The sequence below is a fragment of the Ptiloglossa arizonensis genome, chromosome 13, assembly GCF_051014685.1.
Source record: "Ptiloglossa arizonensis isolate GNS036 chromosome 13, iyPtiAriz1_principal, whole genome shotgun sequence".
NCBI lineage: Eukaryota > Metazoa > Arthropoda > Insecta > Hymenoptera > Colletidae > Ptiloglossa > Ptiloglossa arizonensis.
Window position 1 is genome coordinate 5,477,653 of NC_135060.1, and position 22,402 is coordinate 5,500,054.

Sequence of the window (22,402 nt, forward strand, 5' to 3'; positions counted from 1 at the left end):
CGAAGACACTTTCTTTCGGTACTTGGCAGAAATTGATTTCAGTATTTGGCAGAAATTGATCGCATCGCACCCTTTAGAAGTCGTCGCAATTTTCATAATCGATCAACGAAGCGATCGAAGCGACAGAAACGATCCTTCGTCGATCGATCGTCGCTGAATCGGTAAACGGTAATTGTAATTTGTCAGTCGATCGATCGTTTGCAATTTAGTTTGTTTGAAAGCTGACGCGATAAAAAAAAGATCGATTCCATCTTAGGAAAGAACCGATTGTGTTACCTAACAAAGGATGACCAGGTACGACCGCGAAAACAAAGCAACGTCGAACCGTTGCCATCTATCGACTGTTACGCCAGTCACGAAATAGGTGGTCCACGCTTGTCGTACATGTATAACCTCTCTGTTCGTTGTCTCGTAAAATATAAATAATTAAATTCCATTTCGTCCAGCTGCATTTCTCCGCTTCGCGTACCGATATACGTATATATACACTTCTTGATTCTAAGGTACGTTAAAAGTATTTCGAGACCGTGGCTGGTTGTTTCGTTGTTCGAGAAACGATTTCAAACTATGTGCGACAAACGTTTGTGCGCCTGCGAGAAGAAGCAGAGGACGAGGACGAAGCCCGATTTCTTGAATCGCGACGACGAGAGGGCGAAGACGCTCGAGAACGCCTACTCGGAGTTCGCGAAGATCGATAGCAGGTCTCTGTTGAAGAAACACTTGAGTCGGACGATGTTCGACGATCTGAAGTTACGCGTGACCGTAAACGGATCCACGTTGATGGACGTGATTCAGTCCGGTTTGAAGAATCCCGATTCGAACGTCGGTCTCTACGCACCCGATCAAGAGGCGTACGATGTCTTCGGTGATCTGTTCAATCCCGTGATCGAGGAGTATCACGTGGACTTCACGGTCAACGATGTTCATCCCGAGCTGGACTGGGGATCCCCCGAGGAGCTCGGGGACCTCGATCCCGACGGGAACTACGTGATCTCGACGAGGATTCGGTGCGCCAGGTCGATCAACGGATATCCGTTAAATCCCACCATGACCGAGGCCCACTATACCGAACTGGAGAAAAAGGTATACAGGGAACGGGAAGCTGATTGTAATACCAACGGAACGCTTCGTACCACCCGGATAGAATTCGGTTTTAACGATTTCGGGATACGTCGTTAGGAACATCGTTCGATCGTTTTCGAAACGTCTCGGGGTATTCTCGATGTTCATTGGTTTTTAATCGTTTTGGAGAAAGCCAGAGTGTTTTTTTTATCGGTTGGAAAAATTGTCGCGGATTGGAATTTTCTCGTTCAGGAAACGTTCATTCTGGAATAGTCTGAGTTAGGGTAGGTTTCGACGCTTTTGCGATGCGTAGTTTGAAAGATCTTTGGATCGTTTTGGAAACGTCTCGGGATATTCTCGATGTTCACTGATTTTTAATCGTTTTAGAGAAATATTGCCAGAGTGTTTTATCAGTTGGAAAAATTGTCGCGGATTGGAATGTTCTCGTTCAGGAAACGTTCATTCTGGAATAGTCTGAGTTAGGGTAGGTTTCGACGCTTTTGCGATGCGTAGTTCGAAAGATCTTTGGATCGTTCTGGTTAAATATTGCTGCAATGTTTCATTCGTTGAAAAAATTGTCGCGTATGGAATTTTTTCGTTCGGGTAACGACGTTAGGAAGATCCTTGGAACTTTTTAGATTCATTTCTGAGCGTTCTCAATGTCGATTGACTTTGGAACATTTTGGTTAAATGTCAGCGGTGTGTTTTATTAATTGAGAAATTTGTCGCGTGTCGATCCTTCTTGCCCGGTTTTTTAATCGATCAATTAATCGATTTCTACGTACGAATGCACCGATAATGCTTCGGAACTATTACACAAAATGGCCACTCGACAGAGGATTAATATTCTTTGTACGTGCGTAAATATTTCCCTCGAATACAATTTGCTTAAATAAAAAATACGCAAAGACTTGTAAAGTGACTGGATACTTTTACCTTACCGAACGATTTTCAATCATTCTAGAATCGATAGTTTTCAAAAATATTTCGTATCCGTGGTAACCTCGACTGCGTCAAGTCCATCGAGCGTCAGTGGAACCATTCAAACTACCGGCTTGTTCGATAAGTATTATCGTTTTTTTCCATTGTAAAAGAATATTACGACCCTTCAACTTTGAACAATTGTGAATACACGAGTCAAACGGTAGCACCATTTTCAGAAAAATAAAACGAAGAACCTGATAGATTTGTTTCTTATCGAACGACGAAACTTGTCGATCGATCTATCAAGTTCTCGACGAACGAGTTAAAAATAACAGTGATTTTCATTGTGTTTACGTTCCATTACGACATCGAATAATGTTTCGATACACGCTTGACGGTGTATCGACAACGACTCTCCGTAAATGCACAAATTGCAATGTGAATAATTCCGAATGAATGGCGTTCGCGAAAACCGCGTTGCACCGCACTTTTCATCAATGGTAGTAATGGAACAGGCTTGTGTAATATTAAATCAAACGTTTTTCGAAACTTTCGAAACGTTACGTTGCAACGTTTGCTTAAGGGTTTATTTTTTTTCTTTTTCTTTTTTTTTTTTTAAACGTACGCAGTGTCTCCGAGTCGGAGATCTCGTCTGGAACGGTGAAAGAGCTTTCTGAATGGTCCATTGGTATTCTGTTTACGAGTTTCGGTTGATGACCTTTCAGTTTCGGCGCTTTTCAGAATTGTGAAAAGATAAAAATGGCACGAGAACAGGGAGAAACTCGTATAGCGAGTTTAAAAGGGTGAGCGGAACGCGAGCTCAATGCCACGGGGATGTTTTTTTTCCAAAGTATTATCCGTTTTTACCATTATATATCGTTCGTCGTTGAAACACGAATCTGTACACTTCGTTCTGTACGGTGATGTTTTCGCGAGTGTTAGTTTATCGCTTGAAAATCGGACGTGCGTTGACGATTTAAGTCGCAGATCCATGGAAATGCGATCGAGGAGTTTCATCGGTGTCCGATTTGTCGGATTTGTTCGAAAATAGGATCAACGAGGCATCGGTAACGGTAACGAGGAAATAAATTAACGTAGAAATTAAAAAGACATTGCCGAAGGAGGAACAACGGATAGAGACTGAACATTCAATTGCGAATTAAACGGAGTATTCGATGCTCGGGGGGGTTGTTTCGCTAGTTTAACGTTCGCGTGGTTTTCAACGGGGAGAAAACATCGAGCTTTCTTTCGGTTTACAATTTCCATTACTATATTGATACAAAGGGCAGCTTATTCGCTTGTTATATATGCACACGGTATCAGAAAATTACTCGTTCGATGTTTAATCTCCGAAGAATGTAAACGAAGCGATATGGTTTGCGATCGAGGAAGCGGTCTTGAGTAACTAATTAAATTTCATTCGAACCTAACGCGAAAAGTCGATACATCGGACCGACCAACGAATCGAACGTTGTTCGATCTCTGTGTTCTCAATTATCACGTGCCAATGAAATAAATCAGTTCGAGTAACGAAAGGAAACGTTTTCGTCCGTCTTCTTCATTTCTCTCGTAAATTATTACTCGTAATTGTAGCTTTCCAATTGCCACTGTTGTTAACCTCTCGATCGTTATCAGCAGCCACTTTGCGCGATCGTTAACGTACATTTTCGAGCAGCTATTAAAATTTCATATTTTCGATTTCGCGCGTGTCCTGTAAACATTTCGAAAGCCGTCGGTACACGATAAGCTGGTTTCACAAGTTAGATTAAGTTTTCTGTAATATCGTATGTTATTAAAACGCTACGTTTAATCCGAACAAAATTTCACGTGACTCGATAAACGTTGATACGCAGAAGCCGAACTTTCAGCAATTTCTACGGAGTCGTGTATAAAATTGAATTTTTCCAGTTTGGCTGAAAACTGGGGAAACAACATTGAAAAGTTTTCGAGATCGAGAGATCATTGGTACTTTGATTTTTCACTTACGGAATTTCCTGGACTGTTTAAAATTCTCGTACTTCGTTGTATCGAGTTTAGTAAAAAAGAAGCACGAATTTACACTAAATTTACCATTGTTCGTTCACCGTGATCGTTTCGGAGATACAACCGATCGATCTCGTACCGTTACGTGTCGAGAAGTCCGATTTTGTTTACGAGACGACAGAAGACGTATACAATAATTAAAGAATAGCCTATCTCCTTCTATGACGAGCGACTCTGGCACGTTTCGATACGGAGGGCTATCCTCTACGATGTATCTCGAGTGTTGGGCGATCGTTGTGGCTCGACCTTTACCAAATAATTACCAAATAATTACCAAATCCAAGTCGAAGACGACACAAGTTGAATCCTCGTCTCGGGTAACGTTTCGCTTGAATTCGAAACGCGTCGACAAATGAAAGAACCCGAATGCCTGTAAGCCGCCATAGTTCGTTTCAAGGCACAATGTGCACGTACCTAATTGATTTCTGCTGGTCCGAAATCCCCTCGTTCCGTTAAGGAAGATAATTGCTTTTTCTAATCGCGTTTTATCCGCCTCGTTGTCGACCCGGTACGGGCGAACAGAGAGAAGTATATAAATTCTCCGGGAAACTGCTGAAATGGCTCCTCTAATCTGTTTACGCCGGTGAATCTTCCGTACTTTTAGGTGAACGAGGCTTTATCTTCGTTAGAAGGTGAACTGAAAGGAACTTACCACACTCTCGGAACGATGGATAAAGAGACACAACAGCGGCTCATAGACGATCATTTTCTGTTCAAAGAGGGCGATCGATTCCTGGAGGCAGCCAACTCCAATAGGTTCTGGCCAGTCGGTGAGTAATGATCGGACCCCTCTTTCGTCGCTAACTTTCCCAGGGAAACTTTAACGGCTCCGATCCTCCGCGCCCCTCGTTCGAACTATACGAAATTTATCATTCGACGGATTTTCCGGACGAATTGAAAGTGATTTCAATCGCCTTCCTCGACGTTCCAACAGACGCCGGTGCACGCACACATGTTTCGTAAACTATGGTCGAGGGTCATCCGTGAATTCGAAATAACTTTAAACCGTTCACCGATCGGCTAGTCCCTTAATCTGTGCCTCGAAGTCAGCTTTAAACTTAAAATTACTTTAAACCGACCGTACCGCGCACCTATCCGCACAATGCCGTCTCGATCGCATTCAAGTTATTTTTCCTCTTGGTTTTGCTTTCGCGAGCTCTGTGTATCGTTAACGAGGGAAATCCGCGAAACACCGACGCGATTGAGTGCCCGCTCTTTTCAACGTACGTTTTCTAGGGGTTGTAAAAAAAAAATAAAGAAATAAATAAAAAAAAAAACACGAAAGAAGGCAGTTGTAACGGCTTTTACGGAGATGAATGGACGCGTCTGCATCGGTAGGAATTTGTTTTGACAAATCTGTTACGAAATTTATTTCGAGCATGTGTTTTCAATGTGTTTTTATTTCCGTGCATTTTATTTACCGAGAGAGTGAATAGTCCCAAATGAAAAGGTACCCCTCGAACGAACAGGTTCTTGCACAATGAATTGGCTAAAGTTTCGGTCAATTGGATCAGCTGGAGTTACTTCTTTAAAGTAAAAATCATCCCGCTTCGGTTTGTCTTTCGTTAACGTGCACGGATTGTACTCTTGGATGTTTTCGCTCGTGAATAGCGCTCCTTTTAACGTGTTTGTTATAAGCGTGTCTATAAACGTGGAGCGTTCGTAAGTTGTCGCAGGTTTGGAAACGTACTGTGACGATTCGAAGGCCAGGTGTAACACCTTTTGAAATAACAGTATCTTCGTCTGTATATATTTTATTTTTACACATTTCGTCTTTGCGTATTTTATCTCCGTATACTTTGTCTTTATCATAAGTGTATTTTATTTTTGTAAATTTCATCTTTGCACATATTATTTTTAACGCAACTGTATTTTTATACTTGCATATTTCATTTGTGTGTATTTTATCTTTGCACGTTTTACTTTGATCGCAGCTAGATAAAAATACTGTTACGAAACATAACCTCAATTATCCACCGTTATCTGTCTCGGGGAGAGAAGAAATCGCGCGAGCGAGAAACGATATCGTTCCGTGCGATTCCGAGAAGCAGACGAGATAATTGCGCGTCAACTTGACGGACAGAGGCCGCGACAACTCGAAGAACAATACCTTGCGTAGAAATGTAAAACGAATTTTCCATTCGAATCTATCGGTCTAGATTCACAGATCCGTTCACGGAGTCTGCGACGAATAATTTTTCTACAACGCGGTGTACACGGTACGTGTTATGTTTATCAATTTTGCACGCTAAACTCCGATTCAATTCGTTCGCCGGTTAAACTTGTTTCAGTCGGCCAGAACTTACGTAAAACATTCAATTACAATGCCCCGAGTTCCTTCAGCTCGTTTGAAAACATTAATCCCTGGTAAGCCAAACGGCCGAAATTGGGGGTTCAAGTTTAAACGAAGATTAAGCCGAAAGTTTCTAGGATTAAAGTACATTCTACGAAGGACAGGTTAGCGAAACGGCGAGTCGACGAGCATTACAACTGCTCGTCGATTTTCAGCCTACATTCTCGCGACGAAACCGTCTATCGAAGTGCCAACGAGATTCTTTCAATGCCCCGTGTACGCTCGTGACCTTAAAAAGTTTGACATTTCGAAACACGAAACGAGCAGGAGCGAAATTATGCATGCGAATATCAACGAAAGATTCAATTATTCCTCGACCGTAGAAAATGCACAATTATTTCATAATTTAACCACTTTTCGCGTTACAGGGTGGTTGGAACTATTGGGCGCGATAGCGATGAAATACCTTGTATAAATTTAAGAGTAGAGAAATTTCTTGCTCTTTCTGTAACAATCGTTGTCAGTGGAATGTAAACTTATAAATCTGAAGAAATTTCAACGTTGAAAAATTGTCCCGTCGTTCTTCAATCGGATCGAGTGACGTTCATTTGTGAAAACTGAACGTCCAAATTTAAAAATTAATTTCAAATTCCAAAGTTTTCGTTCGTTTGTGGAAAAATGATTCGAGAATCGAGTCACCAACGAGACGTGTACGATTCGATACGGAGCAAGAACAGACACGTCGGTTTAGCATCGTTTCGATCGATCTCGTGTAATCGGAACGATCCGTTTTTAACGATTTCGAAGCTCTACCGTCCCCCCTAACCGAAACGTGAACTCGAAAACCTCGCAACCAATGGCTGTCCTGTGGTTTCGCGTCACGCCGGAAAGCTAGCTAAGGGTCACGTGATTAAGTGAATTTGCATTAGTGATTTTCATCACGATGGCCTTGGGAAATCTCTTTGCTGCTGAGATTAAACGGCTCAAAAGGGTTAAGGGATATTAAAGAGCTTAGGATACGTTCAAGGGAGAATCAGCTATTCGAAGAGAGTTTTCAAAGATAACCAAAGGACTCATTGTCCTCGAACCTCGTCGTTGTACCAACCGAACGATCTGTAATACACAACTTCTTACGTTTTAATCTCTCCCTTTGTCCTGTTTATAACATTACTACACACTTTCGGTGTGCGAGTATACTTTGATGTTCGGCCCGGGGCGGTATCCACTTCATTCGCCGCAAGACTGTGTCTTCCATTGCTTCTTATTGCTTCGGGTTCTCATCAAGATGTTAGCTGTTGAAAGAGTTCGGAGAAAGGGTTGTTAGAGAGTAAAGGGCGTAGGAGAAGAAAAGTGTGTTTCATCCTAGACTTTGTACACTCGGGGCAGAAAGTATTGACCTCTCAAGGTCACTGAACGGTCATCCCCATCGCAACGTTTCGACCAGTCGGGTACACGCTTTTTCAGAATATTTCTCGAACAAAGATGGAAGATCGCGATGCGAAGAACGAGTGTCGCGTCGGTTCTGGTGAAGAGAAGTGAAAAAGAAATTACGATCGACCGTAACCGTTTGCCCCGACTATAATCGACTCGTCATCAAGGATACTTAGCTCGGAACCAGGGTACTGCTGCAATCACCGAGATCGCATTTATCGAGGTTCTACCGCACTTTAAAAGTCTCCACGCATCGCATAAATTAAACGTCCAGTTCTATTATTTTCATATTAGATTTCTTTCGTTCCAGACCTTCGGGGCTCTTTTACGGAATCTTCCAGTCAGTTCGAATCGGTATATATTATATTTCTTCTTATTACTCTCGAACGATCTTCCAATTTTCTTCTCCATTCTTATATGGATTCTCTTTACAAAATTAATAATTCTAATTTAACGGTCAGAAATATTCAACACATGTACAAAAATTGTTTAAAAATAATGCTCTTCCACTGATCAATCGCCGGTAAAATAATACGTCAATTTCGAGGTACATCGAGTGTACTCTTTTGTTAAGCTTTTTACGTTCGCATCTATTTAGACGCGGTGAACGTTATTTTCTTTTTCAACGCAACAGTCTGTTTTGTCGCAAATGTAACGGCAAAAAAGAGATTTTTCGATTCGGTGAATGAAAAAAAATTAATATTTCAATGTCCGTGCAAATGGTTTAATACCGGCGTGTATCGAAAACGATACGATGAGCACGATGGGGGTTGATCATTGAAAATAAAATTGAATTCGATGTTTATCGATCTTGAGCGACGTTGAATTGTTAAAAATCTCTCTCAACGTTTTTCCTGAAACGCAATTTCTCTTGTTCCATGTTTTGTTCCCTTTCGTGCTTACCAGTTCCTCTGATTCCTGCGTTACTCTCTTTGAATGACACGATCCACCGGGTATTCCTTTTGCAAGCACATGAAATAGTTATGCTAACAGCTTTTCCATAGAACTTCAAGCGGATATAATTGAACATTCCGTTCTCTGGTTCCGATTGCCGTGTACGGGAATCTGTCGCTTTTGTTTCTTTGATCTGCTCTAATAACAGCTAGCTTTCGTTACTGACTGCCTGTTGTTTGTTATTACGTTCCCGGGGAAGCTTTCTTGCATTGGTCGGATGAATTTGCAAACCGAATAATATAGTTTCGAAATCATTTTTATTAATCGAAAATTCAGCCTCTTTAACGCGCTTCCCTCGAATAGAAATAATACATTTATTTCGATCAAACGAAATAGAAAGACACGAAACGTTACGAGCTTCGGATCGATAATTTCAATGACACTTCTGGAAAATTTCTTTCGATTTTTCTCCATGCTTCGATCGAATAGCGAAGGAAGTATAGTAATTGAAAAAGTGTCTCGAATTGAAGTCGTTGAAGTTCGTAATACACCATTTGCGCTATACATGGCTGACGATAGGAGTTTAGTTTCGAAAGATATTCTTACTCTAAAAGAATCGTGTTTCGTTTTCAACAAAAGAAAAAAAAAAATGAAATAACTTTTCTAACAACCCGATAGATCCTTTGTTGTCCATCGTGCGGTAACTATGGTTCTCTTTGTGGAAAGATTCGGTGTTTATTTCGTGATTTTTGATCGGTTCAAGAGATCGATCTAGGTTAAAATTCAATCGAGGGTTCGTTATCGTGATTCGGGAGCAGTGCACTTGAACGGTGCTTTAAATAAATACCGTCCTTTCGGTTATTGTTGGTCACTTCAACGAGGAGACCATTCGTCTATCTTTTTAACCCTTCCAAGTCCACTTAAGCGAGAGATAATACTCGAACGATGGATCCGAAGTTTCGTAGCGATCTCACGAGTCGATTTCCTAGGGTCACTTTCCACGACGGTTTTACGAACTTCATTCTCGTGAATAGTACGTGCCGTAGTTCCCTCGAAAGTTAAAAGCACTCGATCGAAATGTCACGAACCGTTTTTAGGCTAACACGTTGAAAAGTAGCGGTACCCCTGTGCCATATCTAATATCTAGGCCGCTTTTAATAAGTTCCCACCGAATTTAAACTCGTAGGAGAGAGTAGGGTCAGTGGTAATAACTTTGGAACACGATTACGCAAAAGTTGTTGCGTTTGCGACAAAAATTCTTCCACAGACACGTTACCTGATTGTCCGACTTTCTTGAGCCACGGCAATTTTGCCGTATGTCGAGTAGTATTCGAGATATTGATAAAAAAATAGCAAGCGGAGAAAATGTTACAATCGTCCTTGGTCGGTTGAAACACTACAGGAACGATGGTAACGCGAGTTTAATTTTATAAAATCGAGATATTTATTCAACTGTATTGTAACAGGTTGAATCGGTGTTCCAAATGTCATTTTACACTATGTAAAATAACTACTGAAAACTTGTATTAATATTTGTTATATATTTCGAGATATTTCGGTGTTACTACCGTCCCGTTGTTACAAACGACCTCGCTCTCCCCTACAGCATAAGAAGATGAATTTGTTCGTTGGAGACGACCTCCATTTTGACGCTGTAGGACGAGTGGATTACATTTAATTAAAATTACAACGATAATTGACAGCGAAAGAGGGTACGTCTCGTACAGAAATGACACGCTAACCTTTTTCATGAAATGGAAATAAATAAGTGTATTTAAAGTAGAGCTTCGCGGAGAAACGACGAATTATTGAAACCAACCTACTATTTACGAACAGTTGGTAGTACCATTGGGTGAAATGATTTTTTCCTTTTATTCGTCCGTTTTCAGACAATCGAATTACAGAGGCATGGATTTCGTTTCGTTCGTTGTTGCTTTGTCTCGTTAATCTTTCTTTACTCAGCAAGATTGATTCCGATTGAACTTTCCATTCTATTAAACGTTTCGATAAAATTTTCACTAAGATTCACGCGAGGAATTATTAGCGAAAGAGCTTTTCTTCCTAATTTCAACCAAAATTGTTATGTTATTCTTTAGAATTATTTTTCACTAGGTAAAGGTTGCCAAGTAAAAAATTCAGAAAAGTGATGAAACTTTGAGAGTAAATAGAGATTATGTTTAAAAGTGTGTCACGTATAATGAGTTTTGCTGCTCAGAGATTCAGTAATTACGTAAATAATAGGTGAACTATTTTTCAACTTCGTTTATCGATACGAGTAATTTTTTTGACTGTAGTTTTTCGACGATAATTAAGATAAAGAGACGATAATGAAACTCTTCAAAGGAATATTTGAAACAACGACCATCTGAAAAATTTGAAAAATTATTATTTAAAATTTGTCCACAATGGATACCGGTACTTGGTATGTAATCAAGGGCGTTATTAAGACACATAGGGACTGAAGTACACTTCAAGTACTAACACATTTACCAGGCAAATTTCACATTTCACTGAAATCAGTCGACATGTAATTATGTAATATTCAAATTTTGGTATTAGGTTGCTGCATATAAAGTGGTGAATTTCATAGAGTGGTATGTTTCAGTATGATTCTATAAATGAAAATCATGAGAAAAAGTCATCAGACACGTATCAAAGTAAAGCATACCGTTTGGTTTTCTAATAAAATTGGTATTGCCATCTGTAGTATCGATACAACAATATAATTTCGATTCAACGAATTTCTATCGGGATAAAGGAGCTGTCCACATAAGTAGCAACGTTTGTTCAACGTTATTAAGAAATTCATTCAGGTACTGGAACAGGATTAATTATATGTCTACCGTTATTAATTAAAATTTAGCTACTTTCCATTAGATATCGTTGGAACATTATTGATCACAGGTCATTCGTTTTGCTGTAACAATTTTAAATACAACGAATATCTTTTAATCACGTGTATTTTATCGCCTTCTATCTTTATCGGTATTAACAAGTGAAATTATTATACTTTTAACGGATCGGGATACACGGAATTTTTAATGCTTTTGGAGAAGCAAATTGAATTTTATACGCGTAAACGTTTATTTGTATTTCTCGTCTTTTAATTCAACCAGAGTTGGAATTTATTTCCAACGAAGGAGTGAAAGAAGAAACACTCGGGAATTTAAGAATAATACGTTATACTAGAGATTTGATTTTCGAGATTTATTATTTGATTACATTGTACGTCCATGGTACGTTTATACCCGTTTTAAAGTTAGATCCGGAGAAGTCGTAGATCACGATGAATTAATGCTTCAATTGAGTCTGACATACAGGAAATTGTACGAGACATCTCGGAGAAACTGGGTGTGCATTTTTCAACAGTTTCCTGGAATCTGGAATCCATTGGGAAAGTGAAATAATTAGATAAACGGGTTTCCCATAAATTAACGAGAGAGATACGAGTCACGTCGTGCCGAACTATGTATCCACGTATTTCTTCGTTCGTAACATAAAGGGATCCTTTTTGCATAGAACTGTCATCGATCGAGTAACGCGTCTTCGGAGCAATTGAATCGTTCTTCAACAAAGGAAATATCGTGCAAAGCGACCGTGATGAAAAATGTCCTCGAAGAATTCATTTCTTTCGGAAATTCAGATTTTTCTAAAAATTAAACGAATCTGCTCCTTCCTCGTCGGGAGAAGTGTACCGAAGCAGTTGGACATTTTGTTTTTCAGTGACATTTAATTTAACCGGGTTATCGCAGTGTAAAGTCATACCAAAGAGCGCGCCACTTCGCGTGCAATAATTTAATATTAAAATAGTAAGGTTCGGTTAGAAAATTCTCTATGTAAATAGCCCGGTGAAAGATAATTAACGGTGTTTATAGTTGTTTGGAAATTGAATAACCAAGTTTCTCGCGAGGGGTCGTTCACGGGATAAGCCTGACAGGGCTCGTCTTTTATTTAAATAGAAACTGTTGACGACGAGCATTTGGGTTAACCATGGATTAATGTTTCTGCGACCTTTGTTTGAGTTCACGAGTGTGAAGTAATGGGAATTTAAGCCTCGAGCTTGGTAATTCGTGAATTCGGAGACGGTTGGCGAATTCCTCGGAAAAACGGGACGATAATTTTGCGCAATTAACGTGGTTAATAAAAACGGTAACGATGCGAGTAATTTCACGAGTGAATTTCAACAATTCTGGTCGTTGAACGAAAGCGGATCTTCGAAATTCAAATTGAAAACTTACGATACGAAAACGTTGAATTCTGAGAACGGCTACGAGGAGTATCGTTCTTTAATGTTCTTGACACTCGATTAACCGGATTTCTCATCGTAGGAATATTGTTTCTCGATATCTCGATCGTCGAAAAACATAAAGAGATTCTAGTTCCGAATACGGAGGCTGTTCGGTCCGAATAATGGTAGAGATACGCTATTATCGATTTATCGGGCCAGCATTTTTATAAGGCGGATAATTGGCGTTTTACCGTGGCTCCTTAAAAGATTCCTTTCCTTAAAGATTTCTCGATATCGGATACCGAAAGAAATTTCATCCAATATTCCGTTCGTTTTGCAATTGTTATTGACTTTACGTTCTCCCTTCTTTGAACCTTTTCTCCTTAACTCGTTTAAGTCTCGCGATTTTCTCGTTCAGTTTTCTTTTTTTTTTTTCTTTTTTCATCTTGCGTGTAGCGAGTGTACAAATAACACGATCGCGATACGAAGGGCTTTGGATACCGACGTTTTCTTTCAGCGATCCAACTTTATCCAAAGAATCGTTCTACCCTCTGTATCCAAGGATAATTTTATTTCTTACGGTTCTTGGAAGATTACACAACCCGAGGAAACCGGGCTCGCGTTCTCGTAATGGATCCGGGTCGGACGATCCATTTATTCTACGTAAAAACAAAGGTTAATACCGAATTTGCAAAATTCTATGCTTTCGTGCCATTTGCTTTGCCGCGCGACAACTACATTACAGTTTACACGAAACATGTCAGAAGTGAAATCCGACTCGTCAAAAGTGCACTCTGTTCTGGTGTACTGTAACACTCTTCGCAGATCCTAAAACGCGCGAAACATAATAGCAACAGCGAAATTGGTTTAACGTTGAACAACCATTAAAGTCGTACAGTCGTAATTTTTTACAATAGTGCAATCCAAAGTCAACGTTGTCTGTTTCCGAAGCGTGAAAGCCATAGCGAAGCTTCTAATATATTTATTTGTTTCACGGTAACGAGTTCTTTGATACGAACAAGCCGAATAACAAGAAATATTACGGAAACAACACTCCGGAGGTATCTAGATACGATAACGAATCGTAAACAGTAATATACGCGCGGTAACGTTAAGAACGATGGTATCGGTTAATTTCAAGATGGCTTCCTTGCTCAAGAAGTCCAACTTCGCGCAGTTCCTTTAACGCGCAACTTCGAAAGGTTTCAATTCTACCATCGTTTTCTCCAAATATCGTTTGTTCATTTCGACAACATTCCGCGTATTGTATTACACTACGTAAAACACATATTTTGATTTCAAATATTAAATATCTCTTTTATTCTCGTTACTCGTCGCCCAGAATTATTCAGGAAGGCTGCCCCCCACCCGATCGTTTTAATCAGTGTATTTTCACACCCAGTGCGCGCGATGATATATATATATATATATTTTTTTTTTTCGCACCATCTCGTATTTAATTATAAAATTAATTCGATGGTATCGAGCATTCCGCGAGTATTATCGCGTAAAATATTTACATTACGAGCGGCGACCACGTTCCGATAAAAACGCACGCTCGTTATCGCGAATTAATTCGTAGCCGCGAGTATCGAATCGAACTCGAACTCGAACCGTTCGTCGATCGATAGGATCGTTGAGAGGTCAGGAAAACCGGTACGCGACACAGGACGAAGTTCCGCGCTGGAGAAAATCTTCACGGTCTTCGTGGTGTTTCTTCGTTTCTGGTAAACATACTCGCGCGTGTCTCGCGACACGCATACGTGTGTCATAGCCAGAACGGAGCATTAATAATTCAATTCCGCGTTGCTCGAGGCGAACAGGAAGCAGTCGACACGATACGCAGTCGGCGAACCGCCTTTCGATCACGTTTGCATCGGAACAGGATTTACTTATGCAATTTGTTACGTAACACGTGAATACACCGAGCGAGCAAAGAAGGATGAACAACTATATCTTAACCGTGAACGGATAAGTTTCACGGAGAAGTTCAAGGCAGGCCTAAGATCTTGGTAGATGTGGAACTATGGCAAAATGGAGTACGTGGTTCTAATAAATATCGTGGTAGAGCTGTGATAAAAAGTTTTTTTGTAAGAAATATCAATACTTACAGCGATATGTACGACTCAGGTTGACTTGGACGAGGAAACGTTTGAAAAGTATTTGTTGATTTTTTATTTATCATTGGACGATAATAAACACTTGACTGTAACGTTTCTAATGTTACTTGACCGTTCATTGTCATTGCTCGATAGTGTTTCACAGTGGTTCGGGGGACGTATGACAAAAGGAAAGGCCGAGATAAACGATGGGGATAACTCTTTCGTTTATCGAGGGTCGAATCCCTACAGTTACCGGGGCAATACTCTACACCCAGCTTACGCGAGAAAGATTTTAAGGTCTCGATTCAAGATTATGGGATCGATGATTCGGATATAACGGCTAAGAGGTGTTTTGAAGTGACCATTATCCTTATGACTAAAAAAGGGGTCAAGAGGTTATGGAAAAAGAGGTCAAAGAGAGATCGAAACACAGAGCGAGGGCAAACGTACAGTCACCGAACATTGGGAGAAGTTACAGAAATTGAATCACTTTGCACATTTTCAATCGGGACAACAATTCTCCGAATCCCTGTGCAAAAGTAATATTTCGATTATCAGGTATTGAAAACATTTTTATTTAACGAAGCATAAAAAAGAAAAAAAAATACGCGAAAATTTTATTTTTATTCATTTCACCGATATCAGTGACGAACCAGTCGAAACGGAGATAACTTCGTTCTGCTTCGAACAATGCAATTTTGCCAAAAAATTGAAACCACCTGCGGTTCAACCTTAATTCCGTACAATTTGAAAACCTGACATCTCGTACACGAATATTCCAAGATGACGATACAACGATTTATCACTTACGGTAGAGTGGCTGTGTACACATCGATTTCTAGTCTAAATATTTCACCGTAACTGGCAACGCAACGTTATCGCTAATTCCCAACTGAGACTAATAATTACCAAAACCTGACAAATCGTCCCCGAATCTCGAATTACAATACCGTTTGAATCTAGTCGATGAACCGATCGAGGCTCTGCCAAACGATTCGTAACGTTTCGTCAAAGTCTGGCAAAATGGAAACTCAACGACCGAAGAAGAACACAATAGAATCCCAGCCACTTGTACAGAAATGAAAATCCACGAGCACGTTACACTTCGCTATTTTTAATTTCACACGGGACAATAACCAGTCCGAAATACAGAACGGACATTGAATATCTAACGAAGATTCACGTTCCCGTGTCGGTGGTGGGTCTCGTCTCTGAAAGTTTAACGAAAAGAAATAACTCTCCGGGCTTCCCCGGCTTGTCCTGTCTCGCTTCCACTCACTGTATCGGTTTTCCAGGCAGAGGAATATATTTTAACGAGGCGAAAACTTTTCTCGTCTGGTGCAACGAGGAGGATCACATGCGTCTGATATCGATGGAAAAGGGTGGAAACCTGTCGTCCGTGTACGCGAGGCTTGTTAAAGCGGTTACCGAAGTCGGGACCAAGCTGAAATTCTCCCGGCACCCAAGGCTCGGTTTCCTCACCTTTTGCCCAACCAACCTGGGAACGACCATCAGGGCCTCGGTTCATGCCCGGCTGCCGAAATTGAGCGCGGATTATCCGAGATTCGAAGAAATCGCGAGCATGCACAATCTCCAGGTGAGGAAACGAAATTCTCCACCTTTTCCTTATTCGGTCGCGTCGCGGGCGAACGACGAGCATATTCGGTCCATATACAGCCTCGGTTCGGTTAACATTCCCGTTGGGAGACCGAATTCCATTCTCTACCGTGCGAGAGTAATAAAACTAACGCCTCGTAGAGGGCGTTTTTATCTACAGCGGGGTTTCGACAGTCGCGGGAGAACGGGACCGAAGATACTCCAGACGCGTACACTTATCGAGGTGGCCGAATATCGAGAGCCTCGCACTACATTCAGCGTCTCGCGCGATATCGTTCTCTCGATTCACGTCGTTGTTACTATCCGTAGCGGAGAACGTTTCGGATTGGAACTCGAGTGGTTTCGAGGGGAGTAGATTTCTTTTTTTAATTCTATTTAGGCGAAGGTGTTGGTCGGAGGGTTGTTCTTTTTTTAAATAGAATAGTTGCGTATCTTTTAACGCGTTAGTCGGTACAGCGCGAGGTTGTATAGAAGAATATCGATCTGTGTAATTCGTTACGGATAATCAGCGAATGGTAGATCAAGATGGTAATATCGGGTGAGACAACTCGTATAGGGTTACAACTATATATCAATCAATGTTTTACCTCTCGTGTGATCAGCTTTCGTTAATTATCTACTCTTACGTTATGATTCCTGTCGTTAGGTGATTCTTCCACTAGTCTACACACCGTGATAAACAATGATCGCGTTTAAGTATTTTTGTCTACGTTACGGGTTCTACCGTAGGTTCCAATGGACGTTATTTACGTTTTAGACATCGATTAAATTTAATGCAACGACAACAAGGTAACGCATAGAGCGATAGGCTCGGCACCCTGGCTACAAGAGATTCTTAGTCGTCTCTAACGTCGCTTCCCGTTCAGCTCTCTGTTGTTCGTACAATTCCGCTTTCACGGCACTGGCCACGCTTTAGAATCTACAACGTCCCCACGCACCTTCAAACGCGCACAGTGTCGCTATTCTACCACCGTGAATCACGCGAGCGGCCATTCACTCTTTGTTTCCTAAATACTTCGCTCGCACCGTTTCACGGAAAACTTTCCCACACCCTATTAATAATTTTAATAGACGACGCGATCCGCTTCGATGAACGATTCATTGTACGACAGAGTATAACAGGTTGTACGGTGAGTTTCGTCGTTCGATAAGAAATCGAGTTATTAGGTTCGTTGATTCATTTTTCTTTGGATGGTGCACGTTTCGTGAACACGTGCGAAGTTTCACGTGGATCTGTCGACTCGTTCGTGTGTATTTACGATTGTTCAAGTTGAAGTGGTATTCTTTTTTTTTTTACAGTGGAACAAACGACAAAACTTATCGAACAATCTAGTATATCGCAACAAACGTATTTACGAAATTTCAAAGACTCTTTCGAGTCTTGGCTGCACTTTACAATCTTTGGAATTTTTATTTTAATCAAATACGGATACAATATCATCAGAACAGACTGGAACGAACGAAAACTCTATTTATTTGCAACGTTTACTCGATCGACGATCGTTCGTACGAAATTTGATTCGTTGAACATGAAATATAATTTGATCGTGCAATTTAGATTGGAATTTTTACTGAACGAATAACTCATCGAAAGTTTATCGTTTTTTCGAAATTTGTATCGAGATAAGAATTTTTTCCGTTTCCGATTCTACCTCGTGTTTATCCCGTTACGTATTTCTAAATTTGAAACGAATTGCGTTTACATTTCTTTTTTTTTTTTCGCAACATCCGATTCTCTGTAAAATTGTATTAATTACCGTTCGAATTTAAACGAAGATAATCTCTGCAACGTAGACACGGTAACACGTTAATTTCAACAAGTAGTATATTCTTTTTATTCGAAGTAATTCGAAATTCGAAGCAGGGTATAAAGGGGAATCGGTGATTATTGTTTACATTACCAGTAATTAACATTTATTGTATACCGCTTAAAACAGCATGTATCAATTCCAATACGGTTACGCACACACGACATTGTTTCAAATTAAAGCGTATTCTACATCGAACGTAGAATCGAACCGTCTCTTCGTTCTATTTCAATTCCGTCGAGAGTGTGACGTTTAATGTCACCGAAACTCGCGAAGAGATCGGTTTTTCGAAATTATTGCCGAACATAAATTCGAGAAAATGTCGAAATAATGAGTAGCGATTCGATACGATTTATACTATTTACGTACGTATTATAAATGATTTATAACCCACACGTTCGTCGAATATAAATAAATCATCGTCGGACGATTTTCAGCGTTTACGTCATCAACGTCAAACGCCATCCGTTGCTAAAAACTTAATGGAACGTACGCAACAAGTTTCGAAATGAAATTAATATTAACCGCCGGTATTAAACATTCGTATCGTTGTATTATTGACTGCACGCGTTGTTGTTACTTCTTCGAATCCCAAGTGTATACATTATAAACTATCGTTACGAACCGAGCGTATAAACCTCGAACAATGAATATTCTGCTCGCAAGGGAAATATTTGAACTGAATCTTCGCCCGCTTGTGGACAAAATACATACAACTAGAATATACAATTTTATTTCACGCGTGCCTCGACCTTTCTTTTTTCCTCCGCTGCGTGTGTTTTTATCGAATTTTAACATCACACCGTACGGAATTATAACGCGATTAAAAGAGACGAAATACAGTTGACACGGTGTACCAAATAATGCGAGAAAAGTGCCCGCGCGTAATCTCACTCCGCTAGGTATACGCGTGTATTTAAAGCGTTTACGTTCCTGCAAGATGTACGCGTTCGTTCTTGAATTGAAGTCGTATTTCATTCGCATCGATCGATCCAATCCCCTCGAAACAATCGAATCGATTCGAACCGACACTCTCGAGTCGCGTATTGTCGAAGAATGTAGATAATAATGAGAATGTTCATTCTTGAGCGTTCCATAAATGTTACGCTACGATCGATCCTTGGAAACATTCCAAAATGTGTTCGATCGGTGAAAAGAGGAAACTTGTTTATCGTTGAAACTATGATCTGTAAATTGAATAAAATATAGATTCGGAAGCAGAGACACCGGAACGATATACATCGTTGCGTCGATTTTAATACCCGTAGAAGGAGTACAATCGACGAACGAACGACAGTTATCGATCAAAGTTGAGAAAAAAAAGTTTCACTGCTTGTTAAAGCATCTATCCTATCGATTAGCGTAAATATCTTTAGAATTCACCTCGTTCGTTTTCATCATTCACGAACGTAACGAGGCCGGAATAATAGAATTCCGAACGAGATATTCTAGTATTCGGACGTGTAATCAGATTCATATCGTTCCCGTCGGTGTTATTAGTTTCTTTTAAATAATAATCGAATCGTAGATCGTAACATTTTCATTTACGGTTTGAAGAATAAAACTGATCGCCCGGGGGGAATGTATAATTAGTCAATTGTGCGTTAACCGTTCAGCAAAACGCGAAATTGCGAGTGCTCCCTCGATAATAATTTCACCGTATTTAATTTGCGTGTATTTTCGACGCGCCACGGTCACGATAACAAATACATTAAACCGAAATTATCAGATCACCGCGAGAATTCTGCTGTTATAATAAACGCGAGAGGAGAGAGTTCGTTTCTCGACGACATCTTGCATTCGAATTGATATCGCGTCGAATAGCGTCGTAAGTTAAATTAATGATCACGTTTTATAGTTTTTCTCGGGCAAGTGTACAGTGAAAAATAATAATCGAATATTCAACCTTCCGGTGACTACACAGCCGAGATACTATCGGTATTTTTTTCAGAAAATTGAATAGAATGGTAAGTATCGTTAAAATGAACGATACAACTCGACACCGCGTAAAATGCTACTAAGTTCTTTAATTTTTATGAACTTATTTTTATGCACTAAATTTTTACGAAGATATTAACGGTAGACGTACCGATACAGGTAACGTAATCGCGAAGTTTCGGTCATCGAGCGTATGTAATGCGAGGCTCTCTCGCTGTTGCTCCGTCTCACTCGCTCTCGAGTCGTTCGGTTCACTTTCCTTGTCGAGCGGTGCACGCTACCCCGCTTTCGAGTGAACTGGCCCAATTTCCACTACTTGAAACCGAGAGCCACGCGGTGTAACGAACTCGGTATTCGTTAAGTAATTCTCCCACACGCCCTAAGAATTCGTTTAAACTCGATTACTTTCTTCTTAGCGATCCACCGGGTTCCAGGATCGTTGACACGTCGACTGTCGTGCTAATTTTCCACGTTTGGGAGAGTTCTCGATGTTTGCTCGAATTGTAACGCGAAAAATATTCAGATACGATATAACAAAGATCGACGGACTTTGATGTAGAACGAAAACAACGTACTGGGAAAATTAAACAAAAATTTGTATTCTTGTTTAATATAACCGTACTCTATAATTCACAATTTTTATTTCTGTTCGAACGATGACGAGTGAAATACAAGAAAATATTATTCGTCGTTCGAGATCATCGTCCGAGATTAAAAGTTTTACCGGTCTCCGAGTGACCGGTGTTTGTTCGTATTCGACCGGTGACGGATGAAAAAATTGTTCGCGTTTCGTCGCGTTGTTCCGGATGATCGTTCGAGTGAAAAATTTGTCCAGTGTTCGAGCGACGTTTAAAAAATTCCGAGTATCGTTCCAATCGAGTTATCGAGGATCGAGCTTCGATCGTCGATGATTTTTTAGAGTGGCGATCGACGCGCGGGAAACGATCTAGATCGAAAATTCACCGTGCGCGATGTATTTAGATACGGGGCACCAGGGGCGAGCACACCGAGAGCGAAGAAGGGGTCTACGATATCAGCAACAAACGACGGATGGGTCTGACCGAGCGAGAAGTGGTTTTCGAGATGAGAAACGGCGTACTCGAGATGATCAAACAGGAGAAAGAACTGGAAGGTAGCGAGTAGCAGCCACGTTCGGTGGACGGTGGCCGGAAGTGCACGGAAACGTCGACTGGCCGCGAACCTTTCCATCGATTACGCTCGATTCGATACCATTGTTCTTGTAATTCTTGTAAATCGAAATATCTGAAAGTTTATCGATTAATGTTTCCGTGTGCCGTCAACACGCGGCCGTTACGGGCCGGTAGTAAACGTGGGTCGTTTCGGAGCCCGGTTATCGACAAGTTAGACCGATGCACGAAACGTCCAGCGCATTTTCTCTCTCGAATTCGTACCGAAGAAACATCGATTTATTATTATTCCACGAGGATCGTTGTTACAGAGTTTACGGTCTTTGGTGGACATTACAGACGGGAAACGATCGTAACCCACCGCCGCGAATTGTTGCGTATGTGAAATTTACCGAGCGAATAAACATGCTAATTACGCAAGCATCAAATCCGATAATATTCTTACACCTGCCACGAACGTTATTCCGCTCCACCGTTCGGACCAAAATTATTACCAATCGATTGACTGCGATTTTAATTGTGTATACAAAAGTGGATGATATTGTACCACGGCGTGCGATTATATTCACGTGTACACGACGATTCAGAAATACGTGTCCGTACTTCGGGGGGTAACTCGAGTCCAAGGTATGCCTCGGTCTATTATTATTACGTTTCGTGTTGGTCGTGTATCGTGTCTTCGAAGCACGGACATGTATTTTTGAATCGTCCTGTATATTCTTTCATGGAAGGCTTCGAGACATCAAACGTTGCAACGTAAATTGGATATTATCGTAGAGGCGGTGATCGTGGGCTGTTTTTCTACGCTAGAAACCTCTCCCGTTTTTCTTCCACGTTCGAAGCAAAGGTCTGTTTTACGCGATACCATGTGAACTGCGCAACGCACGCACACCAGAGTTTAGACGGCGTTCGCT

General features: G+C 40.7%; 1 protein-coding gene across 1 annotated transcript; it reads left to right on the forward strand.

Moving 5' to 3' along the window:
• The first annotated feature begins 567 nt into the window (after positions 1 to 567).
• LOC143154070 (arginine kinase) lies at positions 568 to 22,082 on the forward strand. The gene is made up of 4 exons (XM_076325863.1): positions 568 to 1,083; positions 4,634 to 4,799; positions 16,273 to 16,574; positions 21,322 to 22,082. Exons 1-4 carry the CDS (start codon positions 568 to 570, stop codon positions 21,481 to 21,483), a joined length of 1,146 nt encoding a protein of 381 aa, XP_076181978.1. The 3' UTR covers positions 21,484 to 22,082.
• The last annotated feature ends 320 nt before the right edge of the window (positions 22,083 to 22,402 follow it).

Coding starts and splice junctions, on each gene's coding strand:
- LOC143154070 (XM_076325863.1), top strand. CDS start 568: ATGTGCGACAAACGTTTGTGCGCCTGCGAGAAGAAGCAGAGGACGAGG. Junction 1,084..4,633: donor ATACCGAACTGGAGAAAAAG/GTATACAGGGAA, acceptor CCGTACTTTTAG/GTGAACGAGGCTTTATCTTC. Junction 16,575..21,321: donor CGAGCATGCACAATCTCCAG/GTGAGGAAACGA, acceptor CGATGTATTTAG/ATACGGGGCACCAGGGGCGA.